The sequence below is a fragment of the Vipera ursinii genome (genome assembly GCF_947247035.1).
Source record: "Vipera ursinii genome assembly, chromosome: Z".
Classification (NCBI taxonomy): Eukaryota; Metazoa; Chordata; class Lepidosauria; order Squamata; family Viperidae; genus Vipera; species Vipera ursinii.
In genome coordinates, this window is record NC_139517.1 from 878,966 (window position 1) to 900,904 (window position 21,939).

A 21,939-nucleotide genomic window follows, 5' to 3' on the forward strand; every position below is an offset into this window, starting at 1 on the left:
GCGCTTCTGCAACATTGTTCAGGCTTACACAAGTTCCGGTCTTCTGCTCGAGAAGGTGAGCAAGCCCCAGATGGGTCAGCTTGACCACATGGCTGCCACAAGGGATTCACATGACAGTTCCTGCAAGGGGCAGAATGAGCCAGCTTGGTCTTAATGGTTGAGGTGTTAAGTTGGAAACCAGGAGAGGGTGAGTTCTAGTTCCAGCTTAGTCACGAAAGCCAGCTGGGCGGGACAATCACCAGGAGACGGTGAGTTTTAGTCCCACCTTAGACACTAAAGCTGGACCAGTCACCAGGAGACAGTGAGTTCTAGTTTTGCCCTAGGCACTAAAGCTGGCTGGGTGACTTTGTCCCACTTTAGCTATGAAACTGGCCAGGTGACTTTGTGCCAGACGTTCTCTTTTAGCCCAACCCACCTGCCAGGGCTGTTGTTGAGGCAAAAGTCGGAGGAATGTTGTGTGCCCTTGAGTTATAAACAATGCCTTGAGTTATTTATAAAGCTAATAAAAGTGGGATTAAAAAGGGGCATCACGGGGCAGCAGGTCCTTCCTTTTTGGGGAGTGCCCCCCCCCCCCGGTCACCGCTGGTACGGAGCCAGGCAAAAGCCCTCCGATTTGATTCACACTGAAGGCAGCCTCATTTGCAGGGGAGGCGACCAAGGAAGGGGCGTTTCCCTTCGAGCGAGCGAGCAGCGCCGCCCCACCAGCTGTGCCGGGAGTTTGCAGCCCCGGGCTCGCTTGGTGGTCTCCCATCCGAGGGCTAACCAGGCTGGGCCGGCCGAGCATCTTCACAAGGGGCGCAGGGGCCTCTGCTCCTTCTGCTCCGCCCCGGGCCGCCCAGCCTCGGCTCCCTCGGGAAAGGCACGGGGGGAGCTCCGACGCCGCCCCGGAGCTGCAACCGGGCGTCAAAGGGGGCCGCGGAGGACGGCCACGTGCCGCCGACTGGGCTCTTCCCGCATCCCGCCCCCCTCGGAGTTCCACCCAATGGGCGCACAGGGTGAATCCGCGCCTGTCTCCTCATTGGCTGACATCCGCTTCCCTTCGCCAAGGCAGCAGGAATTTAAAAAAAAACCGACCGGCCAATGGCGCGGCGATGGCGTCGCAAGAGGCGTGTGGAGGAGGCGGGGCGGCCGATCCATCCTACGATTGGGCGCCAGGGATGAAGGCCGAGTCGTCATTGGCCAACGCGAGTGGAACTTAAAGGGGAACCCCGTCGGCCGGCGTTGAGCAACGCTCGGAACGGCTACTGCGCCTGCGCCCGAAAGTGGGGGGGGGCGTGAGGGAAACAACCCGCCTTTCCTTCCCCATTGGCCGCGGCGGCGGCGGAGGAGCGTGAAGGGAAACGGGAGCTAGGCCGAAGAGGGAGGGAGGCGTGGCCTGCGCCCCCTCCCCGCCCCGCGCCCCTCCTCGCGATTGGCCCAGCCGCGGCCGATTGGCCGAGCCGCGGCCGCCAGCAGCGCCGCGCATTGGCGCGTCGGGCGGAGTGGGCGTGGCCGGGCTCGCGCGGGGGAGGCGGAGCGTCGGGCCGGCGCAGGCGCAAGCGCGCACGCACGGCACGCACGGCCCGGGTGGGAGGGCGCGCGCTCCGTGAGGGGAGGCCTCGCTCGCTCCTTCTCGGCCGTCCGCCCGCCCGCCTCCCTCCCTCCCTCCCTCCCTTCCGCGGCGGCTGCGGGGAGCCCAGCGCGAGAGGCCGAGGCGGCGGGGAGAGCGCCTGAGCGGGCCGAGCCAGGCCGGTCACGGTGGCCGAGCCGGAGGAGGCCGGGCCCCGCCCCGCCCCCATCCCGCCGGCGGCGGCGGGGACGGCGGCCCAACCCTCGCCCTTGGCGGCCGCCTCCGCCGCGGGGCCCATGGAGGGCCTGGCCGTGGAGGTGCGGGGCTCCAACGGGGCCTTCTACAAGGTGAGGCGGCTGGGGGGGGGAGGAGAAGGAGGGGTCGCCATGGCGACCGGAGGGCGGGGCCCCGTCCCCAGGGAGAGCCGGGCGGGGGCGTGGCGGGAGGGAAGCCGGCCGGGCGAGACCCTCCTCCACCCCCCCGCGGCCCCTTTTGCCCCCCCCGTGAAAGGAAGGGGAGCCGCCCCCCACGTGGCTCCCCTCCCTCCCCCCCGTGGCCTGGAGCGCCCCCTCCCCTCCCCCCCGGGGAAACTCTATCCCTTTGGGCTTTGATTGGCAGGGGCAGATGCCCCTCCAGGTGGGCGGGGGGAGTCCTGCCCCCCCCCCGAAAGGCCCCTCCTGCCTTGTAAGGAGAAAAGCCTGGCTGGTCCCAGGGGGAGGGGGGCCCCCCAAAACCACCTTCCTCCCTTTGTTAGGGAAGCTGCCTCGATTTTTCTTTTAATAGGGGGGAGGAGCGGGTGGGTGAACCCCCAGTTTTGAAACTGGAAACCCGCCCTCCTCTTCTGCAGCCTTCCACCTACCTGAGCGGTAGGTGATTTATGGCCGGTAAGGGATCCCGCTAGAGACGGGAGCAAGTGGCCTTTCCCTCCCTGCCAAGCGAAATGCCAGTCCCTCCGAAAGGAGACTCTGCCCCCTTGCCAGGCCTCGGGGTTTCCCCTTTCCAGAAAATTAAAGAGATTTTTCCGTCTGGGCTTCAGTGAGCCAACTGTAGCTTAACTATAGTTGTAAACCGGAGGCAGAAACACAAGTTTTTAACCATGTTCTTTCTCTACCTTCGGCTGGAGAACAAGCTATGCGAGGTCTCTTAGGAAAGTCCAGTATGTTGGACAGCTCCGTATTTGTGGCTGCCAGTTTTAGACTGTTTTCCCTCTTCGGCGGGAGGAAGGCTCCAAGTCTTTTTCTAGACGTAGGAGAACGATAAATTGCTGGATTTAACACTGTTCTGTTGTAATAGCTGCACAGCGCTGCCATCAGACATGCAGGAATGATATTGGGGAGTGTATACATGTATATCCAAATGAGGAAGCAGGTACCTAGATCGTGCAATGTGGGCCTTTGTTTGGTCTGTATAGAAGAGAAATACGTTTAGTACAGTTCCTGGTTCCACACTCAAGTAACATAACCTAGCTTTTTTTTTAAAAGGGGGGTGGTGGTGGGATTGTGTATTTTGCTAATTTTAGACATCCCACCTCAAGATGGAGTCACGCCAGCCCGCGTTTGACATGGAGATGGCCACAAATCAAAGGCAGAAATCTTTGAGGCCTAATCCTTGGCTCTCTGAGCGGAGCAGGTTATTTTCAGCCCGTTTGTATGTGCTGTGCTATGGCATCTTTATCAAGTAAGTTATTTTTAAAGTCATAAGTTTGCCATATCGCAATATTTTTTACCAGCAATCGGGCAGTCCTCACATGTCCTCAAAAGACTCCCTTTGAGCAACTTGAACTGGGAAAAAATATTTTTAAGAAGCCACTTTTACTGGATTCAGAAGACCCTCAGCTTCAATCCTAGGTCATCTATTTGTGGCATGGCAGCTTATTCTGGATAGAAGACACCATTCTGCCATATTCAGACAACACGGCAACTTAAAATCTACATGACTGGCAGCGGTGTTGATCCTAGCATGATTTTTTTAATAAGCTTTTGTAACATTGTGTGCCTTGCGCGTGATCTTCTCTACCTGTCTGGTTCACACATTGCACTAAGATACGAGGTTTCCCATTCTTTCCCGTTGTCCAAGAATGCTGACAAAACTAAAATTATTAGCCTTTGTGATTTGAAAGCTGTGTCTTGGCACACTAAAGGTTCTTCCAGGTCCTCATTTCTGCGATACGTTTAGAATCTGTGGTTCTTCCTAATAGGCACTCCAGAGGGGCTTACAACAGAGCTGATGAGTTGAAATCCACGGGAAATTCATTATCCAACCGATGTTCTGTGGAATAACGGTAGCCTTATGAACTAGTTCTGTGACAGTCGCGTGCTTTCTCTTCCCCCATCAGCACACGTCATCATTTTATTGGGGAATTTGCTAACTGGTTCCAGCCCCAGTCTAAAAGGGTGCTTAATCACCCACCAATCGACTCTCCCTGTCTTTTCCTGACATTTGTTTCGCATCCTCTGAGGCTGCCTTAGGTCGGGGCCAACGTGTTAAGCTAACTTCCCTTGCGTGGACCCAGCCATTGGGGTTTGTGGCTGAGAGCTCTGTGTGTGTGAATAAGGAGTCAGTGTTTCGTTTCCCAGAAAGAAAAAGAGGAAGAATTTGTCTAGTCAGGAAATCTGCTTTGTCAGCTGCAGTTGGGAGCGATCCAAGTAGCCCTTGGCTAGATTGCCGGGGACCAGCTCCAATAGCAGGTCCTTCTCGGGGCTGTGTCTTACATCTGCCCAGTGGACGACCGGCAGCTGCCTGATGCCCAGGACAGCGATGACTTGGCACCCTTGTAGAGTCTTGGTAGGAAGCCACTAAATGTTGGGGAAATGCCTCTCGCCTTTGGTGGCAAATGGCTGTCTCCTGAGAGTGGAGCTAAGACTCTTACCTTGGCTAGAAAAAGCAGCTGAAACCCCCCACCCCGGGCTGAGGGGCTACGGAAGGGGCAGCCCAGCCATCAGGAAGACTTTTGAAGTTTGCTGCTAGCAACGATGCCTTTACATCCGAAGTTACGTCCCGCCACTTAACGAGGCCCGTTGTGACCAAGCTACTCGGTTTGAAATACTTTTCCCCCGTCCAGCTTGTCCTGTAGGAGCCAGTCCTCGGGGAATGTCCTTCCTCTTCGTGAAAAGCTTTGCAGGTGTGGCCTTCCACGAAAACGGGGGCAAAAAACTTTTAATACTCCGGCACTTGGCCCTGAGGAACGGCCGGTTGTAGTGTCATGTTGCAAGTGAAGCTGAAACCTAAGGAAGAGGCTCCTTGGATCTCTAATGAGGGGGTCACCGGAGTGGGAGAAGGAGGAGGGCACAGAGCAGCTTTATTTTTGGCCGGCCGCCTGTTCCAGTGCACAGGTAAAGGAGCGCAGAAGATATAAATACTCCTCGGAGGGTGAACAAGGGGAGCTGGTTAACTCGTCCAGACTAAATCAACAGGGTGGTCTTTGATGGGGAAGAAGAGCCGGTTGTCTCAGGCAGAGGCGGGCAGTCCTCGGCTTACGGCCACAATCGAGCCCAAAATTTCCGTTGCTAAGCAAGACAGGTGTTAAAAGTTAACCTCCCCCCCCCTTTTGCTACTTTTCTTGCCGAAGTTGTTGACTTAATGACACGGTCGTTTAGTGAAACTGTCTTTCCCCCCTTGACTTTGCTTGCCAGAAGGTCGCAAAAGGGGATCCCGGGACGCTGCGCCCGTCGTAACTATGAGCCAGTTGCCAAGCGTGTGAATTTTGACTGCGTGACCCTGGGGGTGCCGCAACGGTCGTGTGAAAAAGGGGTTCCAAGTCGCTTCCTTCAGCGCCGTCAGGGAAGTGAGCACAGAAGAGACAGCTCGGGCCTGCTTTTGTGAGACTTACAGAATCAAGAGTTGGAAGGGACCTTGGAGGTCACCTAGTCCAACCGCCTGCTCAGGCAGGAGACCCTCAACCATTCCAGACAAGTGGCTGTCCAGTCTCTTCTTAAAAACTTCCAGTGTTGGAGCATTCCCTGCTTCTGGAGGCAAGGAGTTCCACTGGTTAATTGTTCTGACTGTCAGGAAGTTCTTCCTTAGTTCCAGGTTGCTTCTCTCCTTGGTTAGTCTCCATCCATTGCTTCTCGTCCTGCCTTCGGGCGCTTTGGAGAACAGCTTGACTCCCTCTCCTTTGGGGCAGCCCCTCAGCTACCCTATCTCCCCCTGGTCCTTCTCTTCATTAAACTAGACATCCCCAATTCCAGCAACTCTGCTTTATACGTTTTAGGCTCCATAGCCTCCATATTCAAGTAGCTAGGGAGACCGAACGCTGGGGATAAACCCTCTTCTAGCCAGCATTGCCACCTAGGAACTGGCTTCCGAGGTGACCAGATCTGTCTTCCTCTTGCTCAGAGAGTAGCGGACTTCAACTCCCAGAATTCCTTGCTGGCTGGGGAATCCTAGGAATCGAAGTCCACTCGCCTTTCGATGGGAAACATTGCTTTAGCTTTCGTTAGCTGGTGCGGTGACATTGCCTGTCGACAAAGCCCTGGCAGTTGTAAACCAGCTTCTGGAGCAAGGAAGGTGGTATAGCTGCCCCCCCAGTGCAACTGGGCAGCTGGCAGAGCAGTCCCCCCCCTCCCCCCCTCCCTCCTAAGCACCTGTTTTTCTTCTGTCACCCTTTGAGCATGCAGGCTGTTTTGCTCTCGGCACAGTCCACGTTCAGGGCACGCTATCCCGTCCCTCGAGGATCAATCCACGATTGCCTTTCTTCTCACCCATCTTTGTTAATAGCCGGTGCCCCTCCGGCGGGGGCTGTGGGAGAAGAAGGGGAATCTGGAGTGCTTGCAAAAAGTTGGCATCCAGTAAACGAGAATCTTTGTAGCTCAGGGTTGAACTTGGGGCTGGGGGGGCGGTCCTTGGTGGTCTCTGAGCCTGGTGGTCTCCTTGCAGACGTTCCAGCTAGGTGGTAACGTCATCAGTGCTAGAAGGGAGGGGGGTTTTGCGGAGTGGAGAACTGGGGTGGGGTGGGTGCTTGGTGGTCTCTGAGTTCTGTGGTTTTCTTGCAGAGGTTTCATTACCCGAACTAGTGCTGGAAGTGGGGGGTGGGTGGGTTATGGAGAGGAGGAGGAGGAGGAGGAAGGCGCAGAGGGGGGGAGGAGGAGGACGAAGGAGCGGAGGAGGAGTGGTGCTGTGGGGTCCCTGGTGCTCTCTGAGCTTAATGGTTTTCTTGCAGACGTTTCACGACCCAACTAGGGAACATCATCAGGGCTAGCTGGTTATAAATGCTCCTTTTCGGACTGCAAAGAATTCAGAGGAATCCAGATTATTTTCCCCTTTATCAGATCACAGCGTCAGATTAGGTTTCTGCCCGGCCTTTATGCCCGTCCCAGCCTGTAATGTTTCTTCAAAGATGGGCAATGAACTAATTTAATCATACTTTCCGGTCAGGATTTCTTCGCTGAGCCTGTATTTCCTCCTCCCCCCCCCCCCCCGCCGCAAAGTTCTCAGGTTTTGAGGGGTGAATCTCACATTGCGGCTTGGATGGTATAAACTGGGCAATTGAGGAGTTGGCTCCTCGTCCTGAAGCTGCTCCATACCTTTGGGAAAGTGGAAGAAAAGCAATCCCCAATAAACAGATCGAAAGAAGCCAGGACCTAGCTCTGATTTGGGGGTGGGGAGGGGTTCCCCTAAGCCCCCTTCCCTCTCTCGGACGGTGTGGCCAGAACGGACGCCTCACAATTAATACCTGTAACAAGATACAGGCGGGTGAGAAGATCAGCCCAACTCAGGCTGATGTGGAAACCTCCAAGCATTGCTTGTTCCCACTTAGCTCGGAACTTGGGGGTGGGCAGGGGTACCCAGACAGCCCCCGGGACTTTTGCATGCCTGGCAGACTCGGCTCGTCGTCCAGTGGCTTAGGGAGCTGGCGATTCCAGCTGAATGTTTCAAAGCCCCCTCAGTTGGGAGCCTCTGGAACAGAAGGGTCCTGAACGCAGACCCTAAAGTGGCTGGAGCCTGGGGGTGGGACCCCACCCCAGGCGAGCTCTGGTTGGGTGGGGGTCTTGCTAAGAATCGAGCAGACCACGCAACGTGGTTTACACTCCTAATTTCATCACATTTGTAAAAGTTGTCTGCTGTTTACCTCTCACTGCTCCAGAGAGTAATTTTTTGCAAATCGTGGTTGGCTGAAATGTTGCTTATGAGTCTCTCTGTCTCTTTCTCTCTCTCTCTCTCTCTCTCTCTCTCTCTCTCTCTCTCTCTGTGTGTGTGTCTCCATATCTCTCTCCCCATCTCCTTCTCTGTCTCTCTCCATCTCTCTATCTCTCCCCATCTCTCTCTCCATCTCTCTATCTCTTTCTCTCTCCATCTCTCTCCCCATCTCTCTCTCTCCGTCTCCCCATCTCTTTATCTATCTCTCTCTCTCTCTCCATCTCTCTCCCCATCTCTCTCTCCCTCTCCCCAACTCTTTCTCTTTCCATCTCTCTCCCCATCTCTCTCTCTCTCCCCATCTCTTTATCTCTCTATCTCTCTCTCCCCATCTCTCTCTCCATCTCTTTATCTTTCCATCTCTCTCTCTCTCTCTCCATCTCTCTATCTCTCTCCCCATCTCTTTATCTCTCTCTCCCCATCTCTCTCTCTCCATCTCCCCATCTCTTTATGTTTCCATCTCTCTCTCTCTCTCTCCATCTCTTTCTCTCTCCATCTCTCTCACCCGCGGACGCACACACACCAGTGACTCTAGAACTTGATTTACACCAAGCCTTGATTCCCTCAGCCTTGATTCCTGGATTCCCCCACTTCCCTCGGCCCAGCCCGGCGAGCCCTGCGCTGCGCTTAAGACTGACTGAGCGCGTTAAAGGGCAGTAACACTTCTTGTCTTTTTTTTTTCTTCCCCTTGCAGGGTTTCGTTAAAGATGTGCATGAAGATTCGGTCACAATATCCTTCGAGAACAAGTGAGTGCCTTGACACCTCCTCCCCCCTCCCACATTGCCTCTTGTCCTAGAAAGATGGAAAAGAGCTGGCGGGGGGGCGCAGCAGACCCCCTGTCCGTTTAGCGGCTAGCTTTGGCCGTGGCGACTCGGAGCCCTTTCGGAGACAGCTGAGCGTTTCAGGGGTCCCTGGGCTGTTGAAAAGGATTGTGTTCCTGGCGGGCTCACAAAACGTGCGGAAGGGATCCAGTTCTTCGATTCACTCTGTGAATCACAGCAAGTTGATAACGCCAATTCGTTGTGAAACCACGATGATGGAGTATTTGCTTTGGCAGTGTGTCTTAACGTGGACGCTAACCCAGGTTTTCAGCCGGTCCTTCGCTTCCTCTGGCCTGGTCCCCTTATATTTAATGTCAACTGGTGGGCCCTTTCGGAAAACTGAGGCCAACCAGTTCACACTGGAAATCTTCCCTCCTTGGTGACAGCGTGCTTGTTGACAAGACGCCCGGCTTCCCGAGGCCTTTACGCCTTGCTCCTTTTATCTTGTTTTCATTTTGAAATCTTGCGTTGCGACTTCTACGCTGCTTCCTGGTTTTTTGGCCTTATTTCTATCAAGTCTCCGCCTGTCTCGCCGAAGGCAGCTCTGTTTAGGGCAGAAGAAATGGGTAAAACCAGAGAGAGAAAAGTCACATCGAAAGTATATATTATAAAAACAGAGCTACAACCTCACTGCGGACAGATGTAAATAATTTTATTTTCTAGCGGGTATTGGATAGGTTACGTTGGTGCTGCGTAATATACAATCATAGCACGGCTATCAGCCCTGAGCGGAATAATGTCTTCAACCAGACAAGATTCCCGGTACTGGATCTTCCTGAGCCCCAGATCCATCTGGGGAAAGCTGGTCTTGACCGTGAAGGCCCCCCCTCCCCTTCCTGGCTTATTCTGGTTAAAAAGGGCCCCTGCGCCCCCCTCCCTCCATTTCTGGGAACTCTCAGCAGCTCCAGGCTAGTGAAAATGGCTTTGCCTTCTCCGAGGGAGCAGAGGTTATAGGTGGTCCCCAAATTAAGGCCACAACTCAGCCCCAAATTTCCGTAGCTAAGCGAGGCCCCCGTGAAGTGAGTTTTGCCCCATTTTACGACCTTCCTCGCCACGGTCATTAACGGAACCACGGCAGTGGGTAGGTTTGCCCCACGGTCGTTCAGCGTATCTGTCTTCCCCCCGCCCTTGGCTCTGCTCGTCAGAGAGTTGCAAACGGGGTGTGTGTGTCACGTGACCCCTCTGGGACACCGCAGCCGTCGTAAATGTGGGATGCTGCGGTGGTTGTAAACATGGGGAATGGGTCGCAGGTCCCTTTCTTTCAGTCACTAAGTACTGTTGTGAGTCAAGGACCCCCTGTGATGAGACTCGGTACTGTGCATCTCCTGAGTCTTTGCAGGATGAGTGTCAGTCCCCAAGCTGCGTCCTGGCAGTCAACGTGAGGAGCTGGTCTCAGAGGGTCACACGCCGAGACCCCAGGAGGAAGAGGGGGCAGCCTTGGACATTCCTGGAATCTGGAACGGAGCAGAAAGTTCCTGACAGGGAGGACGATTAGCCAGGGGAACTGCTTGACACCAGAGGTTGTGGGTGCTCCATCAATGGAGGCTCTTAAAGAAGGGACCAGACAGCCACTTGTCTGGAATGGTTGAGGCCCAGGCTCTTCCAACTTGGCCACTTTAAGGCTTGTGGACTTCAACTCCCAGAATTCCTCAGCCAGCCATGCCCGTTTCCCCCCCCATCCCTTAAAGCGGAGAGATTGGACAGGAAGGGATTATAAGAGAGTAAGCAGGGCCACAGTGAGTATGGTGGCTGGGGAATTCTGGGAGTTGAAGTCCACCAGTCTTAAAAGTGGCCACGTTGGAAGACACCCTGGTCTAGGCTCTCCTGCTTGAGCGGAGGGTTGGACTAGAAGACCTCTCGGCCCCCTTCCGGCTCTGTTCTTCTGTGATTCTTTCCAAGCAAATCCTGCATTTGTACAAAGGAGGGTGGGTGGACTCTGTGTGCGTGTTGACCTAAGCGGGACGGTGCTCCGAATTCGTGGCTGAGCCCCCGTATCCTTCGCTGTCACCGTTGTCTGTTCTCCGGCCTCTGCTCCCCCCGCTTGGGGGGCTCACCCCAGGCTGCTTTCCCCCCCCCCACAGGGAACAGCAGAGGGGCTCTGCCCCAGAACGGCCACTTCTGTGTCTCGGCCTGCTGCCGTCTGCCCGCCCGCCCTCCTTTCTCCGGGTTGGGGGGGGGCGCTAGAAATGCTGGCTAGCCAGGCAGCCCTGCATCACCACGGCCAGTTCCCAGGGCTGCCGGCTCCGGGGGGTCCGGGAACAGCTGTCCTCGGGGAGGGGGCCGAAGAAGGCAGGCTTTGAATCACTGAAGCCCCGCCTGGCCTCACCCTTTGGCCGGCCCGCCCGGTGCCAATGTTGCTCCAGCTTCCACTTGCCTGCCGTTTCTCCTCCACCCCTGCTCTTTTGGGAATGGCTTTCAGACTCCCGAAGGTGGAGTTTGGGTTTCTGGGCCCCGCTGAAAGAAACCTCCGTGGCAAATGGTGGTTTGTTCCCTCCAGATGATCTGGGGAGCCAGGGAGAACAAGTCTCCCTTTCTGTAATAATAATAATAATAATAGTTGGAAGGGACCTTGGAGGTCTTCTAGTCCAGCCCCCGCTCGGGCAGGAGACCCTACACCATTCTGGGGCAAAGGGCTGTCTGGAACGCGCTCTCCTTCTGACTGGATTCCCTTTCTGAAGGGCTCTCTCCGATCCGGGATCTGGCCGATGTTTAATGCCGGGCTCTTGTCTTTTTCCTAGCTGGCAACCGGAACGGCAGATCCCCTTTGGGGACGTCCGGCTGCCCCCTCCCACCGACTACAGCAAAGAAATCTCCGAAGGGGACGAGGTGGAGGTGAGGTGGCCATTTCAGAGCTGGGGGGGAGGGCTGGGCCGGGGGGGGCTGGCTTGGCTCCAACGCCTCTCGTGTCTTCAGGTTTATTCCCGGGCGAACGAACACGAGCCTTGCGGCTGGTGGCTGGCCAGAGTCCGGATGATGAAAGGAGATGTAAGTCTTGGGACAGCAGCCCCCCCTCCCTTTCTCTCTCTTTCTCTCCATCTCTCTCTCTCTGTGTCTGTCTCTCCATCTCTTTCTCTCCCTCCATCTCTCTCTGTGTCTGTCCCTCCCTCTCTCCATATCTCTCTCCCAATTCTCTCCATCTCTCTCTCCCTTCCTTCCTTCCCTCCCTCCCTCCCTTCCCTCTTTCTTTCTTTCTTTCTTCCTTCCTTCCTTCCTTCTTCCCATCTCCTTCCTTCCTTCCCTCCCTCCCTCCCTCCCACAGCTCCTATGTGATTTCTTGTACCTCATCTCCTTTTGGAGTGCGGCCTGTGGCTCTGCCCCTCCCTCCCTCCCCTGCCTTCTCTCCAGCCTTGCCTTCTCTTGCAGTTTTACGTCATAGAATACGCGGCTTGCGATGCCATCTACAACGAAATTGTCACCTTGGAGCGATTGCGGCCCGTCAACCCCAGCAAAGTGGCCACCAAATGCAGCTTCTTCAAATTCACAATTGCGGTCCCAGAAGACCTCAAGGAGGCGTGAGTGTCCTTGGTGGGCGTTGCGTGTCCGAACCTGGGCTTTTTGCGCTTTGCAGCCCTTGACCTGAAACGTGGGGCTCTGCTGGGACTTGCAGAGAACCCCCCCAGCTGTTGATTCTTTCTCAGGAAGGAAAGTGGGAAAGAGGAGGGCGGACCTCAGAGACCTTGGCTAGTGGCAGCACACTTCCTCCCACGTGGGCTCCCGGGCTTTAGAACAGGGGGTTCCAACCTCGGCCACTTTAAAACTTGTGGACCTCAGCTCCCAGAATTCCCCGGTCAGCAAGGGTTTTGACAACATTCAGCATGGTTAGGACAAGGAAAGATGTGGCTATAGACTACCTTTAACTGGTTTTTGGCAACTTTCTTAATAGATAAATAATTTTCTCGATAGACCATGGGAATGCGGTAGATGTAATATATCTTGACTCCAGCAAAATGAAAATAAAAATAGCTGGCTGCGGAAGTCTGAGAGTTGAACGAAACCGATCTTCAAGTGGCCACGGTTGGGTAGTCCTCCTCAGGTAGCCTCAGCTGCTGCTGCTGCTTCCAACGTGTAGATTGTCTAAATTGTGCTAACGCCTTCCCTTTCCACCTCACAGCTGTTCCAACGAAAACGTGCACAAGGAGTTCAAGAAGGCCGTGGGTGCAAACTGCATCTTCCTAAGTAGCACGAGCAGCGAACTCATCATCCTTGTAAGAAGCTGCCCTTGGGTGGGGGATGTCTCTGTTTTGTGTGTGTGTGTGCGTGTGCGTGTCAGTGTGTCTCAACAGACAGGCTGGGGCAGGGGTGGGGAACCTTGCCTCTTTCAGGACTCATGGACTTCAGCTCCCAGAATTCCTGAGCCAGCATGGGGGAGACTATGGCCCCCTTTAGGACTTGTGGACTTCAACTCCCAGAATTCCTGAGCCAGCATGGGGGAATTATGGTCCCCTTTAGGACTTGTGGACTTCAGCTCCCAGAATTCTTGAGGCAGCATGGGGAAACTATGGCCCCCTTCATGACTCGTGGACTTCAGCTCCCAGAATTCTTGAGGCAGCATGGCTGGCTGAGGAATTCTGGGAGTTGAAGTCCACAATTCATAAAAGAGCCTAGGTTCCCCACCCCTGGGTTGGGGTATCGTCAGTCCAGAGAGTAAGGATGTGGTATCACCTCGTTCTATAAGAAACCCAAGGCCAGGTAGTCCTCGGCTTACGACCACGAATGGGGCCCGGAATTTCCATTCCCAAGCAGAGTGGTTGTTAAGTGAATCAACGGCCAATTTTGTGATTTTTTTTCCCCCTGGTTGTTAAGTGAACCATGCTCTCGTTAAGCAAATCCAGCTTTCCCTATTGATCTTGCCAGTCAGAGAGCGGCTGGGACGGTCCCGATGGGCGGGTCACATGACCCTGGGATGCTGCCGCCGCCCACGAATACATGCCAAGCCCCCAACCACGGGGGTTCCGTTGCCGTCGCAAGCGTGATTCATGTCACTTTTTTCAGTGCCATGGTAACTTGGGATGGTCAGTCGGCAAATAGTTGTGAGTCAAGGACTCCTCTGGTGTGGTTCTTGGCTGCCCTCTAGTGGCCATCTCTGGAAAGGCTGTTAAACTCGCCTGCTCAGCTCCGCTGCTCTTTGTGAGCGATGTGCATTTTCTCCAAATTCACGAAGGAATTTGCACCGAGAACATCCTGGATTGTCTTTCGGCATCAGAATAATAGAACAGCGTAGTTGGAAGAGACCTCGGAGGTCTTCCAGTCCAGCCCCCTGCTCAAGCAGGAGATTTTATATGATTTGAGACAAGTGGCTGTCCAGTCTCTTCTTAAAAACCTCCAGTGATGGAGCGCCCACACCTTCTGGTGGCCAGCTGTTCCGCTGGCTAATTGTCCTCCCTGTCGGGAAGCTTCCCCTTAATTCCAGGTTGCTTCTCTCCTCGATCCGTTCCCGTCCGTCACTTCTTTTGATTCCACCGGTTAATTGTTCTGATTGCCAGGAAACGTCTCCTTAGTTCTAGGTTGGTCCTCTCCTTGAAGCGTCTAGTTAGCATTTAAGTTAGCATCTCAGGTTAAATATGTGGAACGTAAAGTTTATTTTTTTTTCCCCCCAAACCGCACACTCTCTCGAACTCAGCTGGCGCTTTTACGCAGTTCATCCATCCGGTTACCTATTCCCTCTGGCCCCGTTAGATAAGAGAGCCAGCCAGGATCACAGAGAGATCCTTGGGTGGAGCTGCCTTTTTTGACCAGATCGGGGTTTTTTTGTTTTTTTCCTCTGTCTCTGGCTCCCCCCCCCCCCCAACTTCTCTCTCCAGTCCACGAACGACTCCACCGTCAAGAGGGCGTCTCTGCTGGGCGACATGCACCTGCGCAGCATCCGAACGAAGCTCATGCTGATGTCTCGCAATGAGGAGGCCAACAAGCACCTGGAGGTCTCTCTCTCTCTCTCTCTCTCTCTCTGTGTGTGTGTGTGTGTGTGTGTGTGTGTGTGTGTCCCTTGGCCTGAAGCCTCGGAAGCGCCTGTATTTCTACGCCAGCCAGACCCCGAATCCTGCTTCATATCTACAGCAGTGGCCAAAACTGTGGAAATTTTGAGAAAAGCGTACGGTAGAAATGCCACCTCTGGTTAAGTTCCCGCCCGTTTTTCTTCCAATTTCTTTATAGCCATAGCCTCGTTCGCTTAACGATCCTATTTTGCATCGCTTCCTGGGCGGCCAGTCAACTCTCTTGCACCGTTGCTTCAATTTTATTACGTTGCACAAGGTCGCAAAGTGAAAGAACGCGAGAAAAACAAAAACCCATCCCGCTCGATAGCGATCCCAGAAGTCACTGACGAGCCTCCTTCCTCTCGGCTTCAATCCGCCACAGCAAATCACCGGATCCTCCTGTGATCTGGTTGGCCCCTTGCCAAAGCAAGATGACGCCCGATTGGCTCTCTAAACGCTCCTGCTGATTGGCTACGATCGGGGGGAGGAAAGCTCCCCCGGATACGTCAACCGAAGCAAGTGGCGCTTCCTCTTTCTGGCTGTTTGGCTGTAGCTTTCCGTAGAACGCAGTGCAGATAATCGAACAAACTTCGTTCTGTTACATTCCGGATTAAGTTCTCTTTCCACTGACATACAGTTTTATGGCGCTGCTCCAAAAAAAAAGAAAAGAAAAGTGGGGTTATTACCCATCAAACCTCAAAAATACACTCGTCCCGAAAGGTTTCCACAGTTTTGGCCAGTGGTGTAATCACAGGAGCCCTCCCCCGTCTTTTGATCCAGTCCCTCCGAGCTGCCGGAGGAGGGAGGGAGGGGAAGGGAAGGGAGGGGTGGGGGGGTCTTCAGGCCACTTGGAAGGCCGCCCCCCCCCCCCCGGTTACCCATCGGAGCCCTCCCTCCTCCAGACGAGCAAGCAGCTGGCCTCGGCCTTCCAGGAGGAGTTCACGGTGCGGGAGGACCTGATGGGCCTGGCCATCGGCACCCACGGCGCCAACATCCAGCAGGCCCGCAAAGTGCCGGGCGTCACGGCCATCGAGCTGGACGAGGAGACCTGCACCTTTCGCATCTACGGGGAGGTGAGGAGCCCGCTCCCGGGGTGTGGGGTGTGTGTTTGTGTGTGTGGGGGGGGCAGTTGGGCCCTTTGGCCCCCTCTCCCAGCGAGCAGGGCCCGGCTGCTCTCCCTCGCCCACTCCAGCACCAGGAGATCCGTGCCGGGGTGGCGTCAAACAACCAGGAGTGGCCCCTGAGGGCCATTTGGGGCAGCCAAGGTCAAAAACACCCCGAGAAGCCACATTTGGGGCTGACCTTCCACGGCGGCTTCGGCCTTAAAAGAGGTTTTTCTTTTAAAAAAAAACAAAAGACTAGGATGATACGACCAGAGTGGAGCCCAAATTTTCCTTGGCCGAGCCAGACATTAGCGAAGCGAACCTTTGCCCCGTTTTACGCCTTTTTTCTAGCCACCGTTGTTAAAGTGAATCGCCGCGGTTGTAAAGTTAGCGGCACGGTCGTTAGAGTGAGCCCGGCTTCCCCGCTTTGACTTTGTTCATCAGGAGGTCTCCAAAGGGGATCACGTGACACAGACGCACACACAGCCACGGCCGTAGCCATGAGTCCGTTGGCCAAGGGTCCAAATTTTGATCACGTGACCCCGGGGATGCCGCCACGGTCGTTAATTGTCCATCAACGGGCCATAAGTCCCCTTTTGGGGCGCTGTTGGAACTTTGAACGGTCGCTAAATGAGCGCCGGGAAGCCGAAGACAGCCTGTCCGTCTTTGCCTGTCTGCTCCTGGGTCAAAGGAGGGGAGGGGAGGGAGGGAGGGGCTGGGCTGCACAAGGCTCCCCGAGACGAGCGGCTTCTGGACCGGCCACACTGGGGTGCCCATCCCGCACGGGGCGCGTCCGTGGCACTTGGCGTCGTAAGACCGAGTCTGTGGCCTTCCCTTTTGCCCTCAGACCCCCGAAGCCTGCAAGCAGGCCAGGAGCTTCCTGGAGTTTTCGGAGGATTCGGTGCAGGTGCCCCGGAATCTGGTCGGTGAGTGAGGCTGGGCCCCCTCTCCCTCGCTCCCCCCCCCAAATATATTTATTTTGCCCTGGGCGGCTTGATTGGCAGCACCAGCTGGACACTCGGGGCCTCTTAGGGGCGCCCCCCCCGATGCCGGCTGTGGGGGTTTCTGGGAGTAAGTCCAGAAGCCTTAAAGGGGCCTGGGGGGGACCCCTGGCCTTAGGGGCGCAGAGGAGACTCAGCACCGCTTCCTCCCTCCCGGCAGGAAAAGTGATCGGCAAGAACGGGAAGGTCATCCAGGAGATCGTGGACAAGTCCGGCGTGGTCCGAGTGCGGGTGGAAGGGGACAACGACAAGAAGAATCCCCGGGAGGAGGTGCGTCCGTGGGGGCATCAGCCTGGCCGCCCCTCCTCCCCCGCTTCTCTTGGACCCCGTTCGGAAGGGGGGGTCTCTGAGGAAGATTTTTTTGGCTCAGGGCGGGAGTGGGGGGGTTCCCGGCGCTTGCAGCCCTTCCGTGGCTCAGCGAGGCGACACCGTCGCGATGAGCGCGCTGAGGACGTCCCCTCCTTGGCCCACGAAAGGCCTGGAAGGAGTCCGGCCAGCCGGGGGAGCCCCAAGGACCCCACGGCCCTCCCCCTCCTCTCTGCCAGCCCCCTCCCTTCTGGCACCGATGATGTTGCGTAGCTGGGTGATGAAATGTCCACCAGAAAGCCACCCAGCTCAGAGACCCCCAAGGACCCCACAGTTGTCATTGCCCTCCCCTTCCCTCCCTCCCAGTCTGCAAACGTCCCTCCCTCCGACGGGGTTACCTACTTGGCCCGCAAGGGGACCACCCAACAGGGAGAGCCCCGAGGACCCCGAGGCCATTCCTGCCCCTCCTCCCCGCCTGCGTCCATCTGGGCCCTGGAGGGGCCTCCCACCCCGGGGGCCCGGCTTCTCTCCTTTCAACGTGGGGCTGCTTCTTGGGTTGCAGGTGCGAGGACACCCGGTTGCTTTGCCGGCCCCTGAACCCCCGTCCCCCTCTGGGCTTCCCCTCCCCTTCCCCTGTCGCCCACCTGCACGGGCTTTTTCCTCCTCAAACGTGGCGGCCTCGCTGGGACCCCCGCCGAGACCCCCGGTCCTGGGGCCGAGCGGGCCTGGTCAGCCTCTCCCTCCCCTCCCTCCCTCCCTCCCCCTGCAGGGCATGGTCCCCTTCATCTTCGTGGGCACGCGGGAGAACATCAGCAACGCCCAGGCCCTGCTGGAGTACCACCTCTCCTATCTCCAGGTAAGGAGACACACAAACACACACTCACACAGACACACCCTGGCCAGCCCAGAGCAGGAGGGAAACGCTGCCTGGCCCGGAGGGAGGATGCTGGACGAGCAGCACCCCACCCCCATGGCCCAGTTCTCGGGGGCCGGGGTGTTTTTCCCTGGGCCTCCCCCCCCCCCCGTCCTCAGGTGCCTTGCCCCCCCCCCCCGACACACACTGGGAGCACCTGGTGGCAGCCCTTCCCCAGCCCTCCTCTTCCTCCTCCCTCACCCCCTGACAGGAAGTGGAGCAGCTGCGCCTGGAGAGGCTGCAGATCGACGAGCAGCTGCGGCAGATCGGCCTGGGCTTCCGGCCCCTCTCCGGCCGCCCGGAGAAAGAGCGGGGGGGCTACACCACGGACGAGAGCACCTCCTCCGTGCACAGCACCCGGACTTACGGCGGCAGCTATGGCGGGCGTGGGCGCGGGCGCAGGGGCCCCAATCCCGGCTATGGTGAGTCCAGGCAGCGTGCGGCAGTGGGGGGGGGGTCCTCTGGAGCCCTGTGTGGGAGCTGGGACCCCCATTTCCTTCCCTTCTCCCGCCCCAGCCACCAACTCGGACGCCTCCAACGCCTCCGAGACAGAGTCGGAGAAGAGGGAGGACTACGAGGGCCCGCCCCCTGGCGACCGGGACCCTCGCCTGGAGGACGGACGGCGGCGGCCAGGGGCGGGGCGGGGCCGGGGGCCCGCTCCAGCCCCGCGTGCGGGTGGCAGCAAGCACAGCACCTCCTCCATCAGCTCAGGTACGGCCCGGGGGCAGAAGAGGCCGCCCTGGAGGGGACGGCCAGTCGGGGGGGGGTTGGGGGTCTGGAGGAATCTGCCTGCCCCACAGCCAGAGGGGGGGCTTGCCTGCCAACCGGCCCTTGCTCTCCGCAGTCTTGAGGGACCCGGACAGCAACCCCTACAGCCTGCTGGAGAACACCGAGGCAGAGCAGGCCGCGGACACCGATGCCAGTGAGTCCCAGCCGCTGAGCAACCGCCGGCGCCGCTCGCGACGTCGTCGCACCGACGAAGACACCACCGTGATGGACGGGGCTCTGGAGTCCGACAGCACCTCCGTCAACGAGAACGGCACGGGTGAGCGGGGAGGGGGTGCCTCGTCCCCACACACCCCCTCGGGGGAGGGGGAAAGCAGCCCGGCCAGCCTTTTGGACGTGGGGCTCCTCTTTAGGTGTCCCCCCTCCCCACGGCTCCCAGGGGATACCCGTCCTCTTCCTCCCCACGTGCGCCAGGCGGGAGAAGTGTGCGACGCCTCCCCTCCCTCTGAAGACCCCCCTCCCCTTTTCTTCTTCCGCACCAGAGGAGGAGTCGAAGCCGCAGAGACGCAACCGAAGCAGACGCCGCCGTAACCGTGGCAACCGCGTGGACAGCTCCATCAGTCGGGACCGCCAGCCGGGTAAGAACCCACGGCATGACGGGTGGTCCTCGACACTCAGAACGGTTCGTTTAGTGAGCGTTCTGCAACGGCAGCACACAAAAATGGGACTTGGGGTCGTTTTTCCACACTTAACGACCGTCGCAGCCTCCCCACGGTCAGGCGTTCAACGTTCAGACGCTTGGCAAGTGACTCGTACGTCTGACGGTCGCGGGGTCCCCTTTTGTGACGAGCAAAGGCCCCGGGGGGGTGCCCTGAAGTGTGTTACTGACTTAACCACTGCAGGGATTCACTTAGCGGATGTGGCAAGAACGGTCGCAAAATGGGGCAAAACTCCCGACCTGTCTCGCTTAGCGGTGTAAATTTTCGGGCTCCGTTGTGGCCACCAGCCAAGGACGACCTCCGACTGCTGGGGGCCCAGCCGGGCACGGGGCCGGGGTCCCTGTCGAAAGCGCCCCCCCGGGGTCTCCTGACGCCCCCCCTCCCTCCCTCTCCTCCGCAGTGACGGTCGCAGATTACATCTCCCGAGCCGAGTCTCAGAGCCGCCAGGGCCCCCCCCGCAGAGAGAGCCAGGAGAAGGCCCCCGCCGAGGGCAGCCTGCCCAAGCCGAAGGTAGGGGGGTCCGGAGGGGGGATGGAGGAGGAGGAGGGTCCCAGGCCCCCGGTTTCCGGAGAGGGGTCTAAGGCCGAGAGTCCGGCATGGCCAAAGCCGCCCTGTTCTCCTCTCCTTCCAGGCGGAGGCGAGCAGCAAGTTGGTCAACGGCCCTTCGGAGAACGGGGAGCACAGCGCCACGGCCGGGGCGGAGCTGGAGGTGGCCCCCCTGGTCAACGGGGTGTCCTAAGCCGGGCCCCCCCCGAGGGCCGCCCATCGGGCCCTCCTCCTCTTCCTCCTCTTCTCCGACCCCTACTTTCCACCTGCTTGCAACAACATCTTCAAGAGAAGCGAAATAAACACCACACACCGATCTCGTTAAAAGGACGAGAACCATGGTTTCAAACAAACCACCATCCCCTGCCCCCCCCAGGTAATTTCAAAGCTTGCCAAAGATGGGAAACCTCTTAAAACGCATCCTGGTTAAGCTTGGGCGATGGCGGCCAGCCGGCCAGAGAGGGCGGTCCGAACCCCCCTCCTCCTTTGTCTCTGCCCCCTAGCGTGTAAAGGGGGGGCTCGTCACCCCCCTCCCGAGAGGTGCTGACAGAAGGGGGGGCGGAGGGGAAGGTGAAAATACGATGACTTTCGTGCATCTGGGGGGGCGGTTTTTTTGGTGACTTTAAAAGTGGCTTTTTTTTTTGGTTTCAAAACTAATGTGAGAAAAAATAAATAACCGGCTATTCAAACTGGGGAAGGAATTGAGGGGGGGGGAAAGCAATCTGTGCCTTCTGATAACGCAAACACACACACATACACAGAGAGAGAGACACACAAACACAAAAGCGGAGTGCTTTGTTTTTTTGTTTATTTTCCCTTCTTCGAGTAAGTCAAACCGAGGGGCCGGGAGTTCGGTCCCCTCTGGGGGAGCCTTCAGGCCTAGGTCAGGGTCTCGCTCCCCTCCCCCCCCCACCACCACCACTGGGGGTCCAAGCTGAGAAGGGGGAGGAATTGGGAGGGGGGGCAAGCGGCCTGCAGCCTGGCCCTCCCCCCTTCCCCCCCTTTTTTCTTTTTCCTTTCCTGAGAACACTGTGCAAGAGGAGAGCGGCCGGCTGGGGCCCCCCCCTGGCCCGGCGGTCTGGAGTTTGTGTGTTTGTGGCTGGGGAAAAGGGGAGGACTTGATCTGTGACGGTTGAGACTATTTATTTTTCACTGTACAGTATTTAAAAAGAGAATAAAAAAACAAAAAGAAAAAAACCCAACTCTTTGGGGGGGAAAGAAACCAAAAGAGAGAGTGAGAGCGAGAGCGAGCGAGCTCTTCTTTATTGTCTTCTGTCCCTGCTCCTGGGGCGTTTCGGTCGGGTCCAAGGAGGGGAGGGGGAGGGCGGGTGGGTCCGTCTTGCGGGGAAGGGGCTCACCGGGCTGGGGTGGGGGCTCCAGCCCCTCCAGTTTAAAAGGGTTGCTGACTGGTCAAAGCCCAGCGGAGTCTTCCGGGAGGGAGGGAGGGGAACGATGCGCTGTGGCAGACGGGCATGAAGGCCTTTTAGCCTGGAGAAAAAGCAGGTTTATCTCTTTTTTCATTTTGGGTGGGGGGGGTGTACCTAAAGGGGAGGGTCTCCTGAGAAGCCAAGAGCCCCTTTTGTCCCTCGGAAGGGACTTTAGTTACAGCAAAGCGTCTCAGTCAATCAGAATAGATCCGGAAGGGACCCTGGACGTCTTCTAGTCCAGGGGTGTCAAACTCAATTTCATTGAGGGCCGCATCAGCATTGCGGTTGCCCTCGGGGCCGGGTGAGTATGGCCAGGGTGGGCGTGGCCTACTGGGTGGGCGTGGCTACAGTGCATATGGCCTACTGGGTGGGCGTGGCCAGCTCTACGTCGTTCACATCAAGGGTGCCTATGGGGGCCTGGGCAGGAGTGGGACAGATCTGAGGGTCTCTGGCAGGAGGAGGGTCTCTGGGCCAGGGCCAAGACAGCGGGGGCCGTTCCCTCACTGTTTCCAGGATGGCTTCGCGGGCCGCATGAAACCACTTCGCGGGCCGGATCCAGCCCCCGGAGCTTGTGTTTAACATGTCTGTTCTAGTCCAACACCCTGGGCTCACTCTTCATGTAATCCAGGTTCTCCTCTTGACCCCCCCCCCCCCGGCCATTAATAAAGTTGGGAGGTGATTTGGAGGTCATCTAGTCCAACCCCTGCCCAGGCAGGAAGCCCT

The 21,939-nt window shown here is 57.4% G+C and overlaps 1 protein-coding gene across 1 annotated transcript; it reads left to right on the plus strand.

Annotated features, from left to right (window-relative positions):
• Positions 1–1,551: 1,551 nt before the first annotated feature.
• On the plus strand, positions 1,552–20,986 carry FXR2 (FMR1 autosomal homolog 2). The gene is made up of 17 exons (XM_083378641.1): positions 1,552–1,896; positions 8,376–8,428; positions 11,242–11,335; positions 11,417–11,488; positions 11,867–12,015; positions 12,615–12,708; positions 14,305–14,421; positions 15,378–15,548; positions 16,426–16,504; positions 16,740–16,849; positions 17,655–17,741; positions 18,010–18,220; positions 18,315–18,509; positions 18,643–18,843; positions 19,067–19,162; positions 19,644–19,753; positions 19,875–20,986. The coding sequence occupies exons 1-17, from the start codon at positions 1,846–1,848 to the stop codon at positions 19,980–19,982; spliced, it is 1,998 nt and encodes a 665-aa protein (XP_083234767.1). The 5' UTR covers positions 1,552–1,845; the 3' UTR covers positions 19,983–20,986.
• The last annotated feature ends 953 nt before the right edge of the window (positions 20,987–21,939 follow it).

Excerpts from the sequence above, each read along its gene's own strand:
- FXR2 (XM_083378641.1), top strand. The coding sequence starts at position 1,846 with ATGGAGGGCCTGGCCGTGGAGGTGCGGGGCTCCAACGGGGCCTTCTAC. Across the intron at positions 15,549-16,425 it reads CCTTTCGCATCTACGGGGAG|ACCCCCGAAGCCTGCAAGCA; the intron begins GTGAGGAGCCCG and ends TTTTGCCCTCAG. Across the intron at positions 16,850-17,654 it reads AGAAGAATCCCCGGGAGGAG|GGCATGGTCCCCTTCATCTT; the intron begins GTGCGTCCGTGG and ends CTCCCCCTGCAG.